This window comes from Cimex lectularius, unplaced genomic scaffold (genome assembly GCF_000648675.2).
Source record: "Cimex lectularius strain Harlan isolate CLEC.00 unplaced genomic scaffold, Clec_2.1 scaffold362, whole genome shotgun sequence".
Lineage (NCBI taxonomy): Eukaryota > Metazoa > Arthropoda > Insecta > Hemiptera > Cimicidae > Cimex > Cimex lectularius.
The window spans coordinates 284,932-304,495 of NW_019392914.1; the positions used below are offsets into that span (position 1 = coordinate 284,932).

General features: G+C 36.0%; 1 protein-coding gene and 2 non-coding genes across 3 annotated transcripts; 1 reads left to right on the forward strand and 2 right to left on the reverse strand.

Moving 5' to 3' along the window:
* Positions 1-931: 931 nt before the first annotated feature.
* Positions 932-18,449, reverse strand: LOC106672047 (neprilysin-4-like). Its single transcript, XM_014403143.2, has 17 exons — positions 18,249-18,449; positions 13,245-13,378; positions 13,019-13,180; positions 12,882-12,965; positions 12,617-12,825; positions 12,355-12,552; positions 11,903-12,004; positions 10,874-11,015; positions 10,691-10,808; positions 10,513-10,609; positions 6,355-6,531; positions 6,192-6,292; positions 5,932-5,990; positions 3,750-3,801; positions 3,472-3,688; positions 1,199-1,363; positions 932-1,138 (listed from the first exon to the last, which is right to left on the reverse strand). The coding sequence occupies exons 1-17, from the start codon at positions 18,272-18,274 to the stop codon at positions 977-979; spliced, it is 2,205 nt and encodes a 734-aa protein (XP_014258629.1). The 5' UTR covers positions 18,275-18,449; the 3' UTR covers positions 932-976.
* Trnad-auc lies at positions 9,475-9,547 on the forward strand. Its single transcript has one exon. It is a non-coding gene; the product is annotated as a tRNA-Asp (tRNA).
* LOC112127829 lies at positions 15,764-15,977 on the reverse strand. Its single transcript, XR_002910740.1, has one exon. It is a non-coding gene; the product is annotated as a small nucleolar RNA U3 (small nucleolar RNA).
* Positions 18,450-19,564: the final 1,115 nt, after the last annotated feature.

The following is a 19,564-nucleotide window of genomic DNA, read 5'->3' on the forward strand; positions in this document are numbered from 1 at the left end:
TATGTTAGTGGAACTAACATTATCAGCCGTTTATTAATGGAAATTGTTGGTGAAGTTCTGTCGGAAAAGTTATGAATGGCCATAAAAATGGCAAGCCCAACAAATCCAAAACCCGTGCTAATTGCTCCAAGAGAAAATCAAATATAGAATGAGAAGGACCATGTTCCTGAAATTCGAAAATAAGGTTAAATAACACTTTATTAACCGAGAATCACCTATAACAACTTAGTGTTCCTCCACTTCCGATCCTAGAGCTGTTAGCGGTGGTGGTTTGCTGGTCAGGTAGAGGCTGGGTCGTCGGATGCCGAGGCCGTGCAAGCGCTACGATTTTCTGGTCTGGTAGCGGCCGTGTCGTCGGATTCCGCAGCCGTGTCAGAGATACGATCTGCTGTTCTGATGGTGACTGGGGCATCGCATCTCGAGGTGGTGTCAGCGATACGATCTGCTGTTCTGATGGTGGCTGGGTCGTCGGATGCCGAGGCCGTGTCAGCGCTACGATTTGCTGGTCTGGTAGCGGCTGTGTCGTCGGATTCCGCAACCGGGTCAGCGATACGATCTGCTGTTCGGATGGTGGCCGGGTCGTCGGATCTTGAGGCCGTGTGAGCGCTACGATTTGCTGGTCTGGTAGCGGCTGGGCCGTCGGATTCCGCAGCCGTGTCAGTGCTGCGATCTGATGTTCTGATGGAGGCTGGTTCATCGGATCAGCGCGAATAGTAGAGAAGTGAAGCTACTTGACTCAGAAGAATGTAGGAGTCTTGCACTTCCTTAGCCTTTCTCCGGACTTCAAACTATCTGCGTCCATTAAATAAGAGATATAACTAGACAATTGCTCATTGAACTTTGGAAAACCTTATCTGTAAATGTAACACCTGTTTGCCAACCTGAACAACATTTGAAGGCTAAACTGTTCAAAGGGAGTGAATAAAATATATTTCTTATAAAAAAAAGAAATTTTATTTAATCAGTACAACAAAAGTTACCACAAAGTGCATTTATTTTTTCTTAGGGGGCAGCCGAAAGTTTTAGCGAAGTCCCTCGAGTTCTGTAGACTGCCGATGATGCGGAAATGGGACGGGCTGTGCAAACTGTCGAGCACGTTTTCCAAGAGGGACTTCTTCGTGCTTGTCGAGCACCAGTTCTGTAAACGATCACTCGTTCAAACTTTTATCAAATGGTGAAAAAGGTCATCGGCCCTTACATTGGCGAACGCTATGAAGAAAATCTGATCGGGAGACAATACCTCAAGCCCAGGTAGCCTTGGCTCTTCTCCTCTCTTCGCTACGTACCTCTTATACGCCAGCAGGGCTATATGGAGGCCGCCGTTGTCTGCTATGTTTTCACCCAAAGTCGTTACGCCGTTCAACTGTATAAGAAAAACATCGATATTTCATCATAGAATATAGAACATAGTACATCTATAAAAATATCGATATTTCTCACTAAATAATCGTCGCATCGTTATAAGAGGGGGCAAAATTAGCGATTGGTAAAAATTGATCATTAATCAAAACAAGGTCATCTGATCAATATGCACATTAAAACAAATCGAAATATTTAAATGTTGAAACTTTAAATGTAAAAAAAAATACAAATGAGATATTTTACCAGAAGCCCGAGATAATTTCCGGTCAAACCCTGAAGCATGAAATCCCCTTTAACGTCTAATGAGTTAAATTTACAAATGTCATGTGTCGTGAGGCGAGTTAATAATCATTGCTGTTCTCCAAACTATAACCAGCAAGGATTAATCCTCGTTTAGTGCGTGCGAGGCCATCTCATTTTCAGTCCTCTGGTGGGCTTATAAAGGTGATTTCTATAGATTAAGTATGGGCAACTGAGGTGAGAAGAGAATTTGTTGTGGAAATTGGAAAATGTTTTGGGGATTAGTTTTTGTACTAGAGGAAAACAACACCTCAAGTTGTTCGAGACGTAGTAAGGAACATTGACTATGATTCTGAGGTATTTGGATTGAAAAGACTGTTTTCTTTGGATGTTGTAAGGCTTAGCGATACCCCACTGTCCTAGTCCGTTTGTCTAGATTGGCTTTAGGATTGCACTTAGGATTGTCTTCTAGATTAACAGTTTGTATTTTGTTGAAACGTTAGATTTGCCTGACAGTAGTTGTTTTAGTCATATGTGTTGGATCTAGGTTAGTCTTGAGTCTAGATGGAACCCAAGGTAGTGAACGCAGTCTGTTTATGGGATGGGAATATTCTTGGGGAATATTGTATGAGAGGGTTGTACTTCGAAGGATGAATGATGTATTGCGTGCTTTTACTTTCATTGAGCTTTACACGCCAGTTTGCTATTTTAAGGACATGTACCTGTAGCTCCTCCGAAGCAATTGTGGAATTGGGATGAGAGGATAGCACATCTATGCCGGCAAAGGGTGGCAAGGATGGTGCAGTTTGTATATCTGCGGTTATAGGAGGTAAAGGATCGGTCCATGTGAACTGCCTCGACATACTCCCGCCCCAAGAGGACATTAGTCGGAGTAAGCCCAAGTTTGCAAGGTGTGATGGGGTGGTTTGGTTTTATAGAGGATTTGGGACTACTGTTGAGGTTCAAACCTGCAGTGGTGAAGAGAATCATCAACTCATCCAGCTCTTCAAAAGCTTGTAAGGAGATTTAGGTCTGTGGAGTTTTCAGTTTGGAAAGCATCCTAATTTATAGAGGCAGTGATTAAGGATCCTCGTTTTAGTTTAGGTATTGGAGAGAGGGAGGGATAAGGCAAGGAGAACAGGGCTGTGGTCTGAGGAGAGATCGTGGAGTGTAGATATTGATCAGTGGAGATGATCTAAATTATCAGGAGAGTATCAGGAAAAATAGAGGAGAGTGCAGAGAGTCAGTCCCAACAGATCCAAAGAATTCTTCAACTTAGATTGGCGTAACCGATGGGAGGACAGTATACGGAGGACAGGGTTTTGTGGATTTGGACTGCAGTACCTCATTGACCCTACCATCGGGATAGTTAGTTCTGTACGTCTCCTATCCTGATACGTGTAATTTTTGCGTTTCGTCAATTGAGTTTCTGTATAAGTGCAATATGAGCTCGTCTGTCATATAGTAGTGTTGTTAATTCGTTAATATTTTCGTGGACACCGTTTGCATTCCCGTAAAGCTCTAAACTTTAATCAATTATAGACAGTTTCATTAAATTTTTGCGTTTCATTTTAATGAAATGTGTTATAGTTCAAATTTTTCGATAATTCTACGAAGTTCCTAACAACTGCGCTATATCAGATTTTGATAAAAAGATCAAGGACTAAGAGTTCAATAATTACGCACCATTTCATTAAATTTTTTCAATGAGTTAGCGAGATTTACTTACAATATCCATATTTATACTATATCTAAAAACTGGATTCAAAATTTTGACTACAAACCATGACCCAAAACAGTCAACTTTTTGAAAACCCTGAAAAGTGTTATATTTGCATAGGATGTTGATATTGAGATAGGTTCACTTGCCGTGGCTTTTTTGAGGAGGATGTCGTCCAGAACGGGCACCCTGTACTCGCCGTACTGGGCAATGAAGCACCGGGCCTTTTCTATGTAGGTTTCTATTGTTTTCTCTGACCACCATTGGACTTGGTTGCCCGAGGCGTCGCTTTGCCTTCCGACGTCGTCAAACCCGTGGGTGATCTCGTGGCCGATCACGGAGCCGATTGCTCCGTAGTTCAATGCTCTGGAACAGCGAATAAAATGAGGATGAGAATGAGGATAAATCCCTTTCGATCTACACTTACTCTATCCTGCCTCTCTGGAATAACGGGGGTTGAAGGATGGCAGCAGGGAATGCTAGAAATTCAAGAAAACATATCTTTTTATAACATTTTCAAATATATTACAAAATGAAAGGTTTGCTATTCATTGCTTAGGCTTATTTTTGTTATTTTATGTCTTATTACTTCCTGTACTTTTGATTTAGTTATTTTATTCTTATTACATTGTCTAACAAAAATTCTCATATATTTTCGAAAAGGTGTAAAATGTAATAAATAAATAGGTGTAATATTTAAACCCCTCTATTCCATTCCTCCCTCCAAAGCTTTTTCACCCTCTGACATCCATTCTGCCATAAAACTTCCCAAATCAAAGGAAGCTCCATGTTTTGACTTTATTACTCCTAAAACCCTCCAACTCAAAAAAGCCATCATTGCATATTTGCATATCTATTTACATCTGTTCTTCGAACAACCTTTTCCGTATAGCATGGAAACACTCGTATATACGAATGTTCCTTAAACAAACAAACAAAAATTTATTAAAGCTCCTATAAAAAAAAAATTTCGAACTCTAAACTCTCAAAACATAATTCCCGACCATCAATTTCGTTTTTGTAACTCCTTTCAACTATCGAACAATCCATCAATTGACCATTACCTGATTTTCTTACAAATCATCTGTGGTCAATCCATACTCAATATTTAAAGATACACCAGTGCAGTGCCGTCATGTAAATTTCTCTTTAGTATCTTTTTTATGGGAAAACATTTTTGAAATATGTAAAACGTATTGTTTTGGATGGTACAACCCCGTTAGAACATAAAATTTATTTATTGTATTATGTTAAACAGGATGTTCGGCTACTCGTGGTACAACTTTGCCAGTGGAGTCTACATTACAAATGGAACCAAAAAGTCCTAATTAACAATGGTACGAATCTCAGCAATTTCGGAGTTATTTCACTTTTTCTGATTTTTTAAGATTTCACGACCTTGCTTCAAATAATCAATGATGCCTCCAAAACTAAAAGGTTTTGGACAAATCCGTTGATACCATTGAAAACTACGTTAAATTTCCAATAAGATGTACTCAAACTAAACTAATAAACGTTGGTGACGTTTTAGTAGCCAGAACTTTCAAAAATAATTGTTTTTTCAAAGTTGAAAAAGTTTAAGTTTAATAAATTCATTCAACATTTCCTTAAGTTGTTTTATTTTTTATTATTATTAATCTTTCCACCTTACCAATCCGTCAACTACGGTTTTTTTTCCTTTCCTTCGTCAATTTCTTCATCTTTGAAAAAAGTAATTAAAAAAGAAATTACACCACTAAAAAGTATATTAAATGGAGTACTGTTTTTTAAAATTTGCTGGTATCTAAAAAATAGTAGTTTAAAATCACCATAGTAAGTTTTTCAACTTTGAAAAAACACCATTATATTAAGTGGTCTGATTGACCAAATTACTTCTTTCAATTAACCAACTTTTTTATGTAAGGTTTTGGTTGAAATGAAAAAGCCAGTGTCACGAACAGGATTCGAATCCACGACCTTCAGCTCAAAACGCCACTGTTTTAGCCACTTGAGCTATTGTGACCTCGATCCAATGAAAAATGGCAAAAGGAGGGAAAATTCGGAAGGTTGTCAGTTGAGATGGGGAGTTGGTGCCCGAGCGGATCGAAGTTACGATAGCTCAAGTGGTTAGAGCGCGGCGGATTGAGCGAAAGGTCGTGGGTTCGAATCCCGCCCCTGACACTGGCTTTTTCATTTCAACCAAACCTTACACAAAAAAGTTTGTTATTAGAAAAAATATATTTTTCAACGTTCTAGCTACTAAAACGCTTATGATATCAAAGTTTGCAAGTTTAGTATTGATCTCATTTTATTTGAAATTTAACGAAGTCTTCAATGATAACAATAGATTTGTCCAAATCCTTTCAGTTTTGGAATTATCATTGTTTATTTGAAACATCCTAAAAATCAGAAAAAGGGGAATAACTCTGAAACTGTTGAGATAGTTAATTAGGCCTTTGTGGTTCCATTTTGAATGAATCTACTAGTGGCAAAGTTTGTAAGCGAGTAGCCAAACACCCTGTACATTTATTTTTTATTTAAAAGTTTAAAAAATAATTGGCGTGAATTATGCATGTTAAGGATAATAAATCCGTTTAGATATAAAAAGAATTTATTTTTGTTTTACTTACTGATTGAATTCCACTGGGCGTTGTAGAAGGCGTTGACTTCAGCCGGACTTACGAGCCAGCTGGAAAATAAAACGAAGAATAAGATTCTCATGTGTTAAATTTATTCTAGTATGCTTGACTGGCCTTTAGAAATACATTCTGTTTTGTTAATGAATGGAAGAAAAATAATATGAACGAGCTAGTGAGCTTTTAGACGTGCAAATTGCACGCGCTTTAGGCGAGATAATAAACATTTCAAATAATTATTTTAAAATACTCACTCTGTTAATTTATTAGTTGCTATTAATTTCGATATCGACTTCTTGAATTTGAATCTCCTCACGTTGATTTCGTTTTGAAACAGCAAATCGCCGATTTCCAGCTAAAATGAAAATCATTTAAAAAATGTCGTTTTCACGGTGAAATGGGATTTTGTTTTCTTACCCCGTCGTAGAACTGTTCTAAGGCGGAAACATTGGCAAACCAGGGCGGATAGCCGATGTTCTGGGTCATCATCTCCACTTTCTTCTTGGCCGCCTTTTTCGTCGGCCCGTCCATCCAGCTCAGTCTGTCGATTTCCTCCTTGAAGGCGGACTTGATGTTCTCCGATATTTCCATGGCCTTTTTGAAAATTTCATTTAAGCATAGCCATTTTTTGTCAATTATTTGTCAATTAAAAAGCTATCGGCGAACGGACGTTTTACATTGCTCATCCTTTATAGTTATTGTTTTGATAAAAGTTGACGGGTTGAAAATTGTGAATCCACAAGAAGACATGAACATGAATTGTAACATGAATGGTAAACCCACTAATCCAGGCAGTAGGAAAGAAAATTTTTGAAATTATTATTGCCTAGATTCCGGGCCATGTGGCATAGAAGATAAGAAAATAAACAGGGCTGCCTAACGAGCGGCAATGATGCCGCATAACTCGGAGACTCCTGTGAGCCCAATCGATGGCAAAAAATATTGAAAAAATTGATGTTGGAAAGTTTTCTCAGAATGAAACCAAAAAAGACAAAAGGAGAAGTGGATAAACTCTAGAGTTGCTTATGTTAAAACAACCCTCACCAACACTCACTGCTAGTTAGAGAGGGATAAAGCTAAACCATAAACTCGCAGAAGTGATAAGTCTATTTGCCGGTCATTGGCATCTGAGAAAACATCTAAATAACCTGGGTATATTCAATGAGGACCACATTTGCATTTTAAGCAAGAGGAGGAAAGTCATCAGAAGTAGATAAATGCATAGTCGCATTTGATGGCTTTAACTACGTGGTTTTTCCAATCTCGAACTAATGTGTTTATCAACGTGAGTGTTTAAGTGAATGAATGGGCCTGTGGCGGAATTTAGAGTGACAAAGACCCACAGCCTAGGCTAGTTATTTTATCATCCTGAATGAATGCATTTATTAGCGTGAATGGTTAGCATGTACTCAGCCATATGGTATGTACATGAGTAAAAGAGCCTTCTCACCACGCGTGGGCCAATTAAAAATTATAATAGAGTCCTAGAAGTTCCTGCAAAAATGAATGTTCGCCAGGCCCTCCTTCGGGTGAGCCAAGTTTTGTCAGTTGTCGGCTAGAAAAAAATTAATACGTTTTGATAATAACTAAAATGTGTTACCCAAAATATCCAGATAGCTGCCAATGCAAGTTCAGGTGATCCAAAATACCATTAACTTAATTAGCCAATATCCCCAAAGCACTTAAAGTTACTACAGGAAACGAAAAAAGCGCGTAAACTTTGGGAACGCACCAGGTGCCCCGACCACAAAACAGCACATAACAGAGCGACTCGTGAGTTAAAAATAGCTTTTCATGAGGTGAGTAACAAAGCTGCTGAACAAGAATTATCTTTGCTGGACACTCAGACGAGACCACTATGGAAAAAAAGTTCTCACAAAAGAGAGTAGTGATATATCACCTCTTAAAATTGGAAACACCGTATTATTCCTCCAGTTCAGAAAAATGTGAGATCTTTGCCGACACATTAGAGCAGCAATTTCAATCAAATGTAACAATAAATCAAAACTGATAAAGTCATAGAAATAGTAAAAGAAAGCTTGCAACTAACGTTCAACGATTTTTTCTCTCGAGTGCAGGTTAAAAATGCTATCGCGCGCTCTCCGACCAAAAAATCTCCTGCTCACGATATGATCGTCCAACCGCTCCTAAAAAAAACATGAAGAGGAAAGGTTTTGTTCAACTCAAGCATATAATACAATTATCAAACTGGGCTGCTTCCCAACAGCTTGGAAATATGCCATCATCATAATGATTCACAAGCCGAGTAAAGGAAGCGGATGGGGTCCATTACTCTACATTGTTGTTATGATGTTGCGGCTTTGGCGGCTGGTGGCTCAGATTTACCTTTTTTACAACGACAATTACGACTAAGGTATGTTACCAAGTTAAATAATTACGTACAGCACAGTCCTTCGCAATTATCTGGTGTGAAAAGTGGAGGGTGACGTTTAATACGAAATAATCGCAACTGCTTTCACTTCAGTGATAAAATCGAAGGGGAAGACATCCAACAACAAAACTCGATTAAACACCTCCGGTTACACCATGACCAAAAACTTATATTTGACATACATATTGGCCTTACAGTACATCAACTCTGAAACCGAATCAAGCAGTTGTACTTTATTCCCAACAAAAAGTCTAAATTACCTCTCGACATGAAACGTATATACTTGTCGCTGGTAAGACCAATAATATGGGCGGATGGCTGTGAGATATGGGCATCAGCGAGCAAGTCTCAAGTGAAACGGGTTCAGACAGTTCAAAATCGGGTTCTGAGGTTAATGACAGGTATGGTATGTTAGGAGCACAACACTTCACACTAAATTCACTAGTTTTGTGGTCCGCTTGACCAATTAATATCGTTCGATTAATTAAGGTTTTTAGTTGACATAAAAAAGTCAGTGTCACGAGCGGGATTCGAACCTATGACCTTCGGCTAGATACGCCGCTACTCTACTGATAACCGTCTCAGAAAAAAGAAAATGGTCTGAATATTTCTTACATCCAAACACATTTTTGCTGCTCTGAATAAAAATTATATTCCCTACAATATACTATTATTTTACATTTAATTATAACGCGTAAAATTGAGTAATAAAAATAATCCATTATGTTTAGTGGTCTATTGAACAAATAACTTTTTTCAATTAATTAATCTTTTCACGTAAGGTTTTTTTTAAATGAAAAGTTAGTGTCATAAGCGGGATTCGAACCCACGACCTTCGGCTCAATACGCCGCTGCTTTAACCACTTGAGTTTTCGTGACTTCGATCCACTTTTTTTTTAATTTTCCCTCCTTTTGGCCCTTTTTCATATGTCGTGTAATCTATTTGATTCTCGGCGACAAATGAAATGGCCACGGAGAGCTAAGTATACTTCACTTATTCAATTCACTAGTTTTCGTGGTCCGCTTGATCAATTAATATCTTTTAATTAATGAAAGTTTTTAGTTGACATAAAAAAGTCAGTATCACGAGATGGATTAAGAAAAAGGTGGGTTGAGATGGGAAGTTAGTGCCCGAGTGGATCGAAGTCACGATAGCTCAAGTGGTAGAGTATCGGCGTATCAAGCCGAAGGTCGTGGGTTCGAATCCCGCTCGTGACGCTGACTTTTTTATCTCAACTAAAAACCTTAATTAATTTAAAAATACCGATGCTAGCCGACGTTGCCACCAACACTTACACGAGGCTGAAAAAAGTAAAAGCAACCAACCCAAACCCTTTGCTACGAGAAATTGCTGCTTATACCATCACTCCTAAACAACCGACGTCTGAAAAGGCTTGGTGTTTAGTGACTATTATGTAAAAATTTAAAAACTGTAAATAATGTAAATCACTCCTTTTGCTTTAATCCCTACTATTTGTTAAACTGTAAACATTTTTTTCTCCATTATACTTATTATTTGTAAATTAATATGAACATGCTCTTACTCTGTCACCCCAATCCCACATCATGTCACAGGTAAATTAGGGCCTTACATAAATAAGCACCCGACTTATTGTAAATTCAACCAAGAAACAATGTTGTTACAATAAAGTATATACTATAATAAATGAAAATAAACAAGACAAGTTAATTAGCTTGATCGATACTTTCTTCTCATACTATGAGTATGATCAGTCAAGATTGTTGGTCGATTCTTCCGTATACGATAATGTTAAAATACAGAAAACTAAAAATGCATCACTATACAATATTATATTACTCTATTTCTCCAATTATTTCCCGATGATGATGTTTACGGCTTATTTTCATTATACGTTGATATGTAAAAAAAGTACTACGGAACATGTGTTGACTAAACGTTGTTTAAATCTATGGTATTTAACTGTATGGTTTTTTTAATGTTGTTTTCTTGTCTTAGTCAATTGTTTCAACATAACAAATTAATTTCGAATCTTTATTTTTATACCAGTAGTGAGTCAACATCCTCAAATACGATAAATGTTTTGTGATAAAAGACAGGATGCAATGTTTTTCCCTTGTCAGTTTTCAACATCCAGTCACTGATAATATGCATAATATTTTTTAATCAATTAAAAAAATATGTATTTGTTTAAAAAATTCACCTCCCGTTTGGCCGACTTGTCGAAGTGCTTCTGCACGTAGCTGTAGCCGACTGCCATTTGCAGAGCGTTGTTAGTATTTTCGACGCAATTTTTCGAGCTGAACATTTAAAAAAAAAAGAACAAATGATAAACTGAAAAAATAATTTGGGAAAGAAAATTGTTGGTGTTAATATTTTACCGGGGCCGTTGAGCCGTGGCTCCTGTAAACGCCTGTTCGAACCTAAAAGTCAAATCTTTCAAGTCTCGGCTGATTTTGCTGCCGAAGATCATGACGACCCACCAGTGGAGATAGTTTGCTTGAAAAAGGAGAATCAAATAATTTTTTGATTTTCTAAATAAATAGACAAGGATCGCCAGTTACCTACTGTCTTCGCAGGCGTGGCCTTCATCAATTTGACGAGTTTGAAAAAGTAGTCTACCTCTCTGACGATCACTTCTTCATTCCAATTTATCTCCAAGTCAACGTCTTTGGTAATCCGACGAAAAAACGAAAGCCAATTGATCTTTTAAAAAATAATACCGCTCATTAAAAAATAAATAATCATATTACTTACTTAAACATATTTTTTTTTAAATCGTGAGATTAGAAATAATTTTCATCAACCAAAAATTATCGAACAGATAGACTTGCGTGAGATTCAAGACCAGAAATAAAATTCAAAAAACCGTTCATAGAAAAATTATTCAGAAATCGTGAGATGCGGTCTGGTGTGATGTAGGTTTCAGAAAAACATTTTCTTTATCGTGCCAACGTTTCGATCTTTATTGAGATCATCTTCNTCTTAAGATTTCTCTCTCTATCTCTCTCACTTTCTACACACCAACTATTAAATTACAAACTATTAATTAAATTTATCCCTAATAATTTTTTTGTTGTTGTGAATTTTCATTCAAACCACAATAATTGAATTTTTTTTATTAAACCTGTTTAACTTAATAAAATTTCTTATCCCGTTTTATTTAGTTTATATGAAAATAACAATGTAGCAATTAATATAACGATAAAAGTCCGTATAGTGTGAAATAAACAAAAAATACGATTTTTTTTTAAATTAAAATAATTTTTTTTGTTTTTGAGTGTATTTGTTAGTGAAAATATATTTATTAGCGTGAATGATTGGAATTGTGAATAAAATTTTATTTCTTTGATAAATCTAAAGCGTAAACCAAATGCTTCAAAAAATATTTTGAAAAACGAGTACACATATTTCTCGTATTTATGTAGAAGTTTATATAGTGTTCTCTATTATTTATTGTTCACATATGTGTTACTTCTGTAGTTTCTATTTATATTAGATTGTATAGTTTTTAGATTTTAAATTGGTTAATAGGATTTTTTTTCGTTAAAACGCTGAGATTTTTTAATTATTTGGAAATACGTTAGACTGACCTGGTTAGGATCAGCAGAGTCGGTCCATGTTTGCAACTTGCGCAGTGTCATTAAATTGTAAGTCCTTTCGGGGTTTCTTCTCATTTCCATCGTACTCGTGATCTGAAACAATTCGATGTCAGGACCGCTGTAATTTCACAAAAGTTTGTACAATTTTTAATAAAGGCATTAAAAATATAGTCGAGGCAGGCTTGTCGGCGAATCGAATGATGATGTTCCTTGAACAAACGGACTTTTCAATTTGATTTTTCTCAAAGGGGAAAAATTGAAAAATTTGCTTGTTCAGGAAAACTCATCATTAGGAGAATCGAAGGCTTGAGCAAGACTGACTTTTCGGTTCGGAATCAGAAGAAAAACTGATACAAAGATGGGGGGCCGCTTGTTAAACGGACGTCCGGCCGAACACGCCCAAGCCGCTGGGACTTATCTAAAGAAGATTCAACAATAAAAACCTTGGCCAGCTCCTTTTCGAAATTGATCATCTCCTCGGCCTGGAGGGCGATTTCCTCTTTCGGAATTTCCGACCCGGCAGCTTTTCCCAGTATCGAAGCCGTATTTTCCACCCACTCCTTGTAATCGGCGATCTTATTGCTGTACGTTTTCGGATCCACCAAAACCGCACGCGGCACATAAAAGGTCGTTTGATCCAGCTGAAAATAAACGGATTTTATCAGGTAAGACACAGGGCCAAAACGAAACTGTTTTCCGACTTACAGTCAATTTGTATCTGCTCGCATTTTTCTTGTCGTTGTAAATAGTCAAAAATATTATCGGCGAGGTATACAATTCTGTGTAGATGGAGGCGATCATGTCCGACCAGGAGAAGTTCCCAGGGCGCCATTGCCTGGTGATCATCGGCCAGCCACCGTATTTTTCCAACAGATTGAGCAGAGGGAGGGCAGTCGTTTTCGTACAATTGCCAACTGTAAGAAACTCATATCTATAGCGGATTCGATAAATCAAAATACAAATCAATCACCTTCGGCCATGCACGCGTTGTAGTACTGTTTGGCCGCTTGGACCGGCCCAGGTTCGAACATATCAGGAGGGCTCTCTAAAATCTCTTTTAAAACAATTTGTTAAAATTTGGTCAGTCTGATCACGAACACGGATTACCTTTCAGTTGAAGATTTACACGTTCTTCGATCAGGGATAACGCGGTCCACTTAGATTCGGTCTCTGGGACGGGGTTCGCCCTCACCCAACCGCCGCAGGCGAACTCGAAAAAATCTGTGCAGGGATCTGCGGATAGGTTCATGTTCGCTGCCAGCACCGTTGCTTGAAACGACAATAAATAAATATAGTACAATGTTTGAATTTCTGATCATCTTTCTGCGATTACCGGATTCTTTACATTCCTTCGTGTAACAAACGTTTTTCGGGCTTTTGACATCGTCGTCCGGGATGACGTTGTCGTCCAAAGAATTCGATACCCATATCGGTGAAAATAGACCTTTCCCCTCACAAGCTACAAACCTGAAATAAGATTATTAAAAATTTACTAATGACCATACTAAAAATGGCGCCTATGTAAATTAGAAGTAGAAGAGCTTCCATGAGGAATCCCAATTATCATCTGTATCAGGTAGGCACCTATTTTGTAAGGAGTAGACGGGTTGCTCAGACCCAGATTGAACGAGCCCTATATTTTTATGGGTCTCTCAGACTAACACTTTTTTTTATGAGTCTGTTTTAGTTTTCTAAATTTTCAATGTGAATACCTATTATCTTGATATTTGCAGAGACAATGGATCAACGTGGTCCTTCAAGAGAACCGGCATGACTTTTGCGAGGGAAGGTCCAGATTTTTCACAACGAATTTTAAACTTGCTGAATGAGTGGTGATTAGTGGCCGTTAATCGATGATTATTCAGAGATCGTGAGATGGGGTCTGGTGTGATGTAGGTTTCAGAAAAAAAATTTTCTTTATCGTGCCAACGTTTCGATCTTTTATTGAGATCATCTTCAGGGCCTGGATTTACAAACATTCTTTACATTTAACAAATACATGTAGGATGTGGAAAAAAGTGAATTGCAGTGCAAGTGGAAAATATATTTTGCATTGTATAAATTCACTTTTTTCCACATCCTACAAGTATTTGTTAAATTTAAACAATTTGTAAATCCCAGGCCCTGAAGATGATCTCAATAAAGTCGAAACATTGGCACGATAAAGAAAATGTTTTTCTGAATCCTACATCACACCAGACCGCATCTCACGATCTCTGAATAAAATTGCTGACTGAACTTATTCTCAGTGAGGAAGAATCTAGTTTTGGCGATATTTCTGATGATGAAGAGATCAAACCAACTAACTATACCTACCTGCCTTTGCTTTTGCGACATGTACGTTTATGGGAAAGCTGAAAAAAAACTAATAGATTCTTTTATGTACTATAAAAAATATAAAGTATAATTTCAGTGGTCAAAAGACTGATACGAATGACAGTGCTAAACTAAGTACATGATAAACATAAAAATTATTTTGAAAATTTATTTTCATTTTAATAAAAGTATTTTTCTGGAATATTTTAATCTTGAATTGTTCACCAGACCCTCGAAATGCCTCAGAACCATAAACATAAAAGTAAATTACATACAAAACTGAAAATAGTGGTTAGAAACAAACAAGACCGGTAATGGGTCTGTCAGACCTACGACGGGACAAACTAACGTCCCAAGTTTGAAGGAACAGTACGATTTAAGTAAAATGTAACATTACATTTACCGTACTACAAACATCGTACATGCAACAGGACCTCCAAACATATAGCAATCACATAAGAAGAAACAGTAGGATGGGAATACCCTGTTGTAAATAAAGCATTGTTATGCATCCCGTCCAACGAAAACTAACGCGGTACACGTTACAAGTAATAGAACTGTGTAATGTGATGGATGTCACGCTCATGATGTTCCAGCTTCGCCGTGGCGTATGAATGAATGGTGTCACGCATTGATCCATGCCGGACCCACCCTTATTGTTGCGTTGTTTTAAAAATAAAAATAATGCTTATTTGTTAATACACTGTTACTAGTTCGTATTAATTAATTGAGAACTACTCAAAAAGTGTTATCTCCACGCATTCCCAGCTGACGGTCATCGATGTTTCGGCAGTACAAATTGACTTAACTACCGAAACAATCTCGAACGATTTGGAGGTCAGTTTCACATCTACAAAGTCCTCTCCTAAAAAATTGAAGTGCTTGAAACGTCCTACTTGTAACTTGATATTATTCCACTTTGAAATCATTAAAATAAAAATCTAAAGACGACAAAAAGAATTAAATTTGGTCTTTATAACTGTAAATAAAACCACAAATTTGGGATAGTAAATTAAAAGTAGCAACTTTTTCATAAAACGAATTGGCCTTAACTTTTTGTTTGACTTCAAATTAAAATTATCACTTCATTTAATAAATGATAAAAACCTTTTGGCGTTACCGGTTTAAATAATGATTCAATACCATCAAACAAGTCGTTCGTTCACGGATCATTTAAATTTTCATTCTTGTAATGAAAAAGTTCAATACCAGTTCTTTCTGGTATTGAAAGAAAACATTTTTATCCAATAAATTTTAGATTGAATTAATTATGAAATATACAAAGTCTACATAATTATCAACCATCACTGGCCATTATATTTAGTGGTCTGATTGACCAAATTATTTATTTCAATTAATTAATTTTTGTATGTAAGGTTTTGATTGAAATGAAAAAGTTAGTGTCACGAGCGGCGGGATTCGAACCCACGATTCAATACTGCTGCTCTAACCACTTGAGCTTTAGTAAGTTAGTGTCTTCAATCTACTCGGCCAAAAAATTTCCCTTAGTTAATATTTTTTCGTAATTATTTGAGAACCACTCAGAAAGCGTTAACCCCCACGCCTTCCCTGGTAAGGGAAAGCTGACGGTCATCGATGTTTTGGTAGTTCAAAATGACTGAACTACCGAAACTGCCTCACGCTCAGGGGAGAACGCCACGCTTCCTCATCGTGGTTTAAGGTATTCGACTGTTGTAGCCGGATTTTGTGAAGATTTACTACAGAAATGATCCTGTAGAAGTATGATCTTAACATAACCTGGAAAACGTTTTTTACCACTTCTGGTGAGTCTGCTCTCGACCGACTGGGAAGTCAATTTCACGTCTACAATCTCCTCTCCTAAAAATCCATTACGTTTACAATATTTTAATTGATAGTAAGATTCTTTTGTTATATTATATTTTTTAATTGTTTTCAATTTAGTTAAGCAATTATTCTAATAATGAAGTAAGAAGTTGTGATCAGAAGGAGCGTAATAATTGTGAAAGTGCTACCTTCCGGCAATTTTACGGTTATAAGTTGGTATGGTGAAGGGGGTGCACTTCTGGGCCTCTTCTGGTGAACAAAAAACTTATCCCGTCTATTCAATGAAAGGATTGTTCCGTGTTGATTGATTGTTACTATGAGTGGTAAAAAATAATTCGGAGTGACCCAAGCTTTAATATATTTGTTGTTTCCAACCTACATGTTCAAGTACTGCCAAGGAAATTTTATAGGCGTGTAGCACTGATTTAAATTCGCCATAGCAAATAATCGACAAAATATGAGTAAAACAAAGTGGGAGAAATTTTATGTAGACTTATGAAACTGGTCGGCCAACTTACATGTACATATTTATTTATATGTAACATATTTGCGACATTTCGTATTCATTTATTGCTTTGCTTGTGTATTTATTTTAATTTAATTTATTATTCGTAATCAAGTTGTTCTAATATATTTTTGATAATGAAAGATCACAGCTGTGAAGCAATAAAACTTTATTGAATCCTGGCTGAATTGTTCTTTTTTAAACTAAACTAATCGGATGTATGTTTTTTTTTTGTTAAATTTGTCTAAGTAGGTATATTACATTTTGTTTAAACAATTATAAGAAATTAATCAATTAAAAATAGATCAATTTTAGCCAATATCTTCATATTATAGGTAATTTAACGAACAAATTATCAATTGAAGACTGGTTGTTTCTGTATGTAATTGTGTATTGATTATCCTTGAAGAAATTATTTCATTTGACTTCATTTTATGAATGGATAATAATGGTAAGTTATTTTTGTCCGATAATAAAATAAAAACACTAAATCGTTTATGTTTTTATTTACGATTGTTTTCTGATCGAGTCTTGCTTTACAAAAAATAATTGGTAAGCGTATCTGTTTTATAATTGTACAAAAATACACTGTCAACAAAATTTAAAAAAAAAATATATTGAATCCTGTTAGTCAACGCAAATTCGCGAATTTTCTTGGTTTAAATCGCTTTTTGTCTTTTTTATTGTTTAAAATAATAACAATTTTTATCAATCAAAAAAACCCGGTATTTGCAGTTCTTTATCAAGTGCAATGAAAAAATAAACAAATATCTCAGTCAGATAATCGAACCGACATGTATAATGAATCTCGTAGTAAGAATTTAAAGAAATCCGATTTCACGCTGATTATCGCCAATTGTTTTCTTATTCTAACGAACTCGCGATAATCTAATCGTCAATATCAAAGCTGTATTAGGTAAAAACTAAACACATTCATGACATCTTTTTTGATTGATTTTATTAAGAGATTATGCAGAAAACTGATGTTATACCACGAACGCCAACTATGACTTGGTATTATCAATCAAATCAATTAATATTTTTGTCATCGAATTTTTTTCCTTTAATTCCAATGTTAGAGACGAAGTTATTTTTAAAGAAAAGTTAAATTTTCTATAGAATATTTATTTAGAAATCGTGAGATGCGGTCTGGTGTGATGTAGGTTTAGAAAAACATTTTCTTTATGGTGCCAACGTTTCGATCTTTATTGAGATCATCTTCAGGGCCTGGGATTTACAAACATTGTTTACATATAACAATTACATTTTGGATGTGAAAAAGTGAATTTATACAATGCAAAATATATTTTTTTATATATTCAATCAAAGTATTTCTACTCACTCAAAGTGTTTGTCTTCNAATTATGATAATCGTACGGATATTTCAATCTAATGATGCCATTGATATTAATATTAATTGTCAAACTTGAGGAAAGCTGTAAACATTCCTGGTTGTTTAAAATTAAGAATCATCCAATTACTTAATCAATTAATATAAACAAAATGACTTCTTCCAAATCTAGAAAATTAAAACAAAACATGACTAAATTATTTCACTGTGTGGATGTTTATGTCAGCCTTTGATGTCAAAAAGGGAGAAAATTCGTCAATCTCCGCGGCGAGATGGACCGCTTCCCACCATGCGTCGACCATTTTAGAAAATCGAGAGGCCGAACTTAACGGTAGAAAATTTGTAAAAGGCACACTCACAAGAAAACGAGCCAGAAAGGGCGCATGTCGTTGATCCGCGAATTGATTCAACTGGTGCCCCGAGATGAGAAGGAAGGAAACTGAGCTATCAATTGATACGAGTCATCCTCAGCTCTGAGATAGTGACCGTATTTTGGGGTATTCACTCCGGATGGCCGGCTAGGGGCAATACCCGTATGTTCGCTGGCAAAACGGTTTTAGACCTCTTGTGTGAAAACAGAAGAGATTTGATATCGCAACCCCCCCTTTCTTCTATTTTATTACCAAATGTCAAATTAACCGGAGATAAATTAATGCAATTAACAATATTTTATCAACCAAAGCCTGGCATAAAAATAGTGTTTTGTTCCTGATGATGACCTCACCTTGATCCTCATAATCATTGTTTCCAATGCAGGTCGATGTTCAAAGGTACGACTGATATAATTTAAGAATAACGTGAGAAAATATTTAGCACTAATTCAATTGTAAAAAAACAGAAAAACATCTTGTCGGCATTTCCTTGAGGTTTGATATATTGCGGTTTTTATTTTAATTTAATACTGATATTTAACTTTTAATAATAAAGTGGCGAAATAAATATTAAGATTGCATTAGGTATTAGATTGAACCTTGTCCTTCTATGGAGGGAAAGATAACTGTTTCCAACTCGCATGACTACATCCATCCAACAAGTGTAACTTAAATCTGTAATATACAGAGAGAATAGGAAGATCGGTTACGATCAAATCACAGACGAATTTAGTGATAGAATTCCAACTGGTAATGGCAAGTTGGAAGGTTTATAAAAGTATACTTGTTTGCAAGTTGTTGTCACTTTTCGATAGTTGTTGACAGATAAAAAAATTAGCTATAATTAATGTATCGAATTTCCTTAAACTTTTATCGAACGACAAACACCGCTGTTATTTATCAACATTTATTTTTACTCTTAATCTAGATGTAAAATTTAAAAAAAAATTTATAACCCTCAAAAACGCTGAAAACAGAAGCATTCGCCAGCAAATCATGAATACAATTGATTTAGATTTAAAAAAAAAAAAAAAAAAGCAAACCAACAAAATTGGACAGAGCTTTCATATTTACTCATTGATTACAAAAATGAATATAAAATGTAAATATATATATATATATATATATATATATATATAGAGAGAGAGAGAGAGAGAGAGAGAGAGAGAGAGAGAGATCATAAATAAATATGTAGAGGTAAGTTGGCCGACCAGTTTCAAAGGTCTATGTAAAATTTCTCCTTTTTTTCCTCATATTTTTTCAATTATTTGCTATGGCGAATTTAAATCAGTGCCACACGTCTA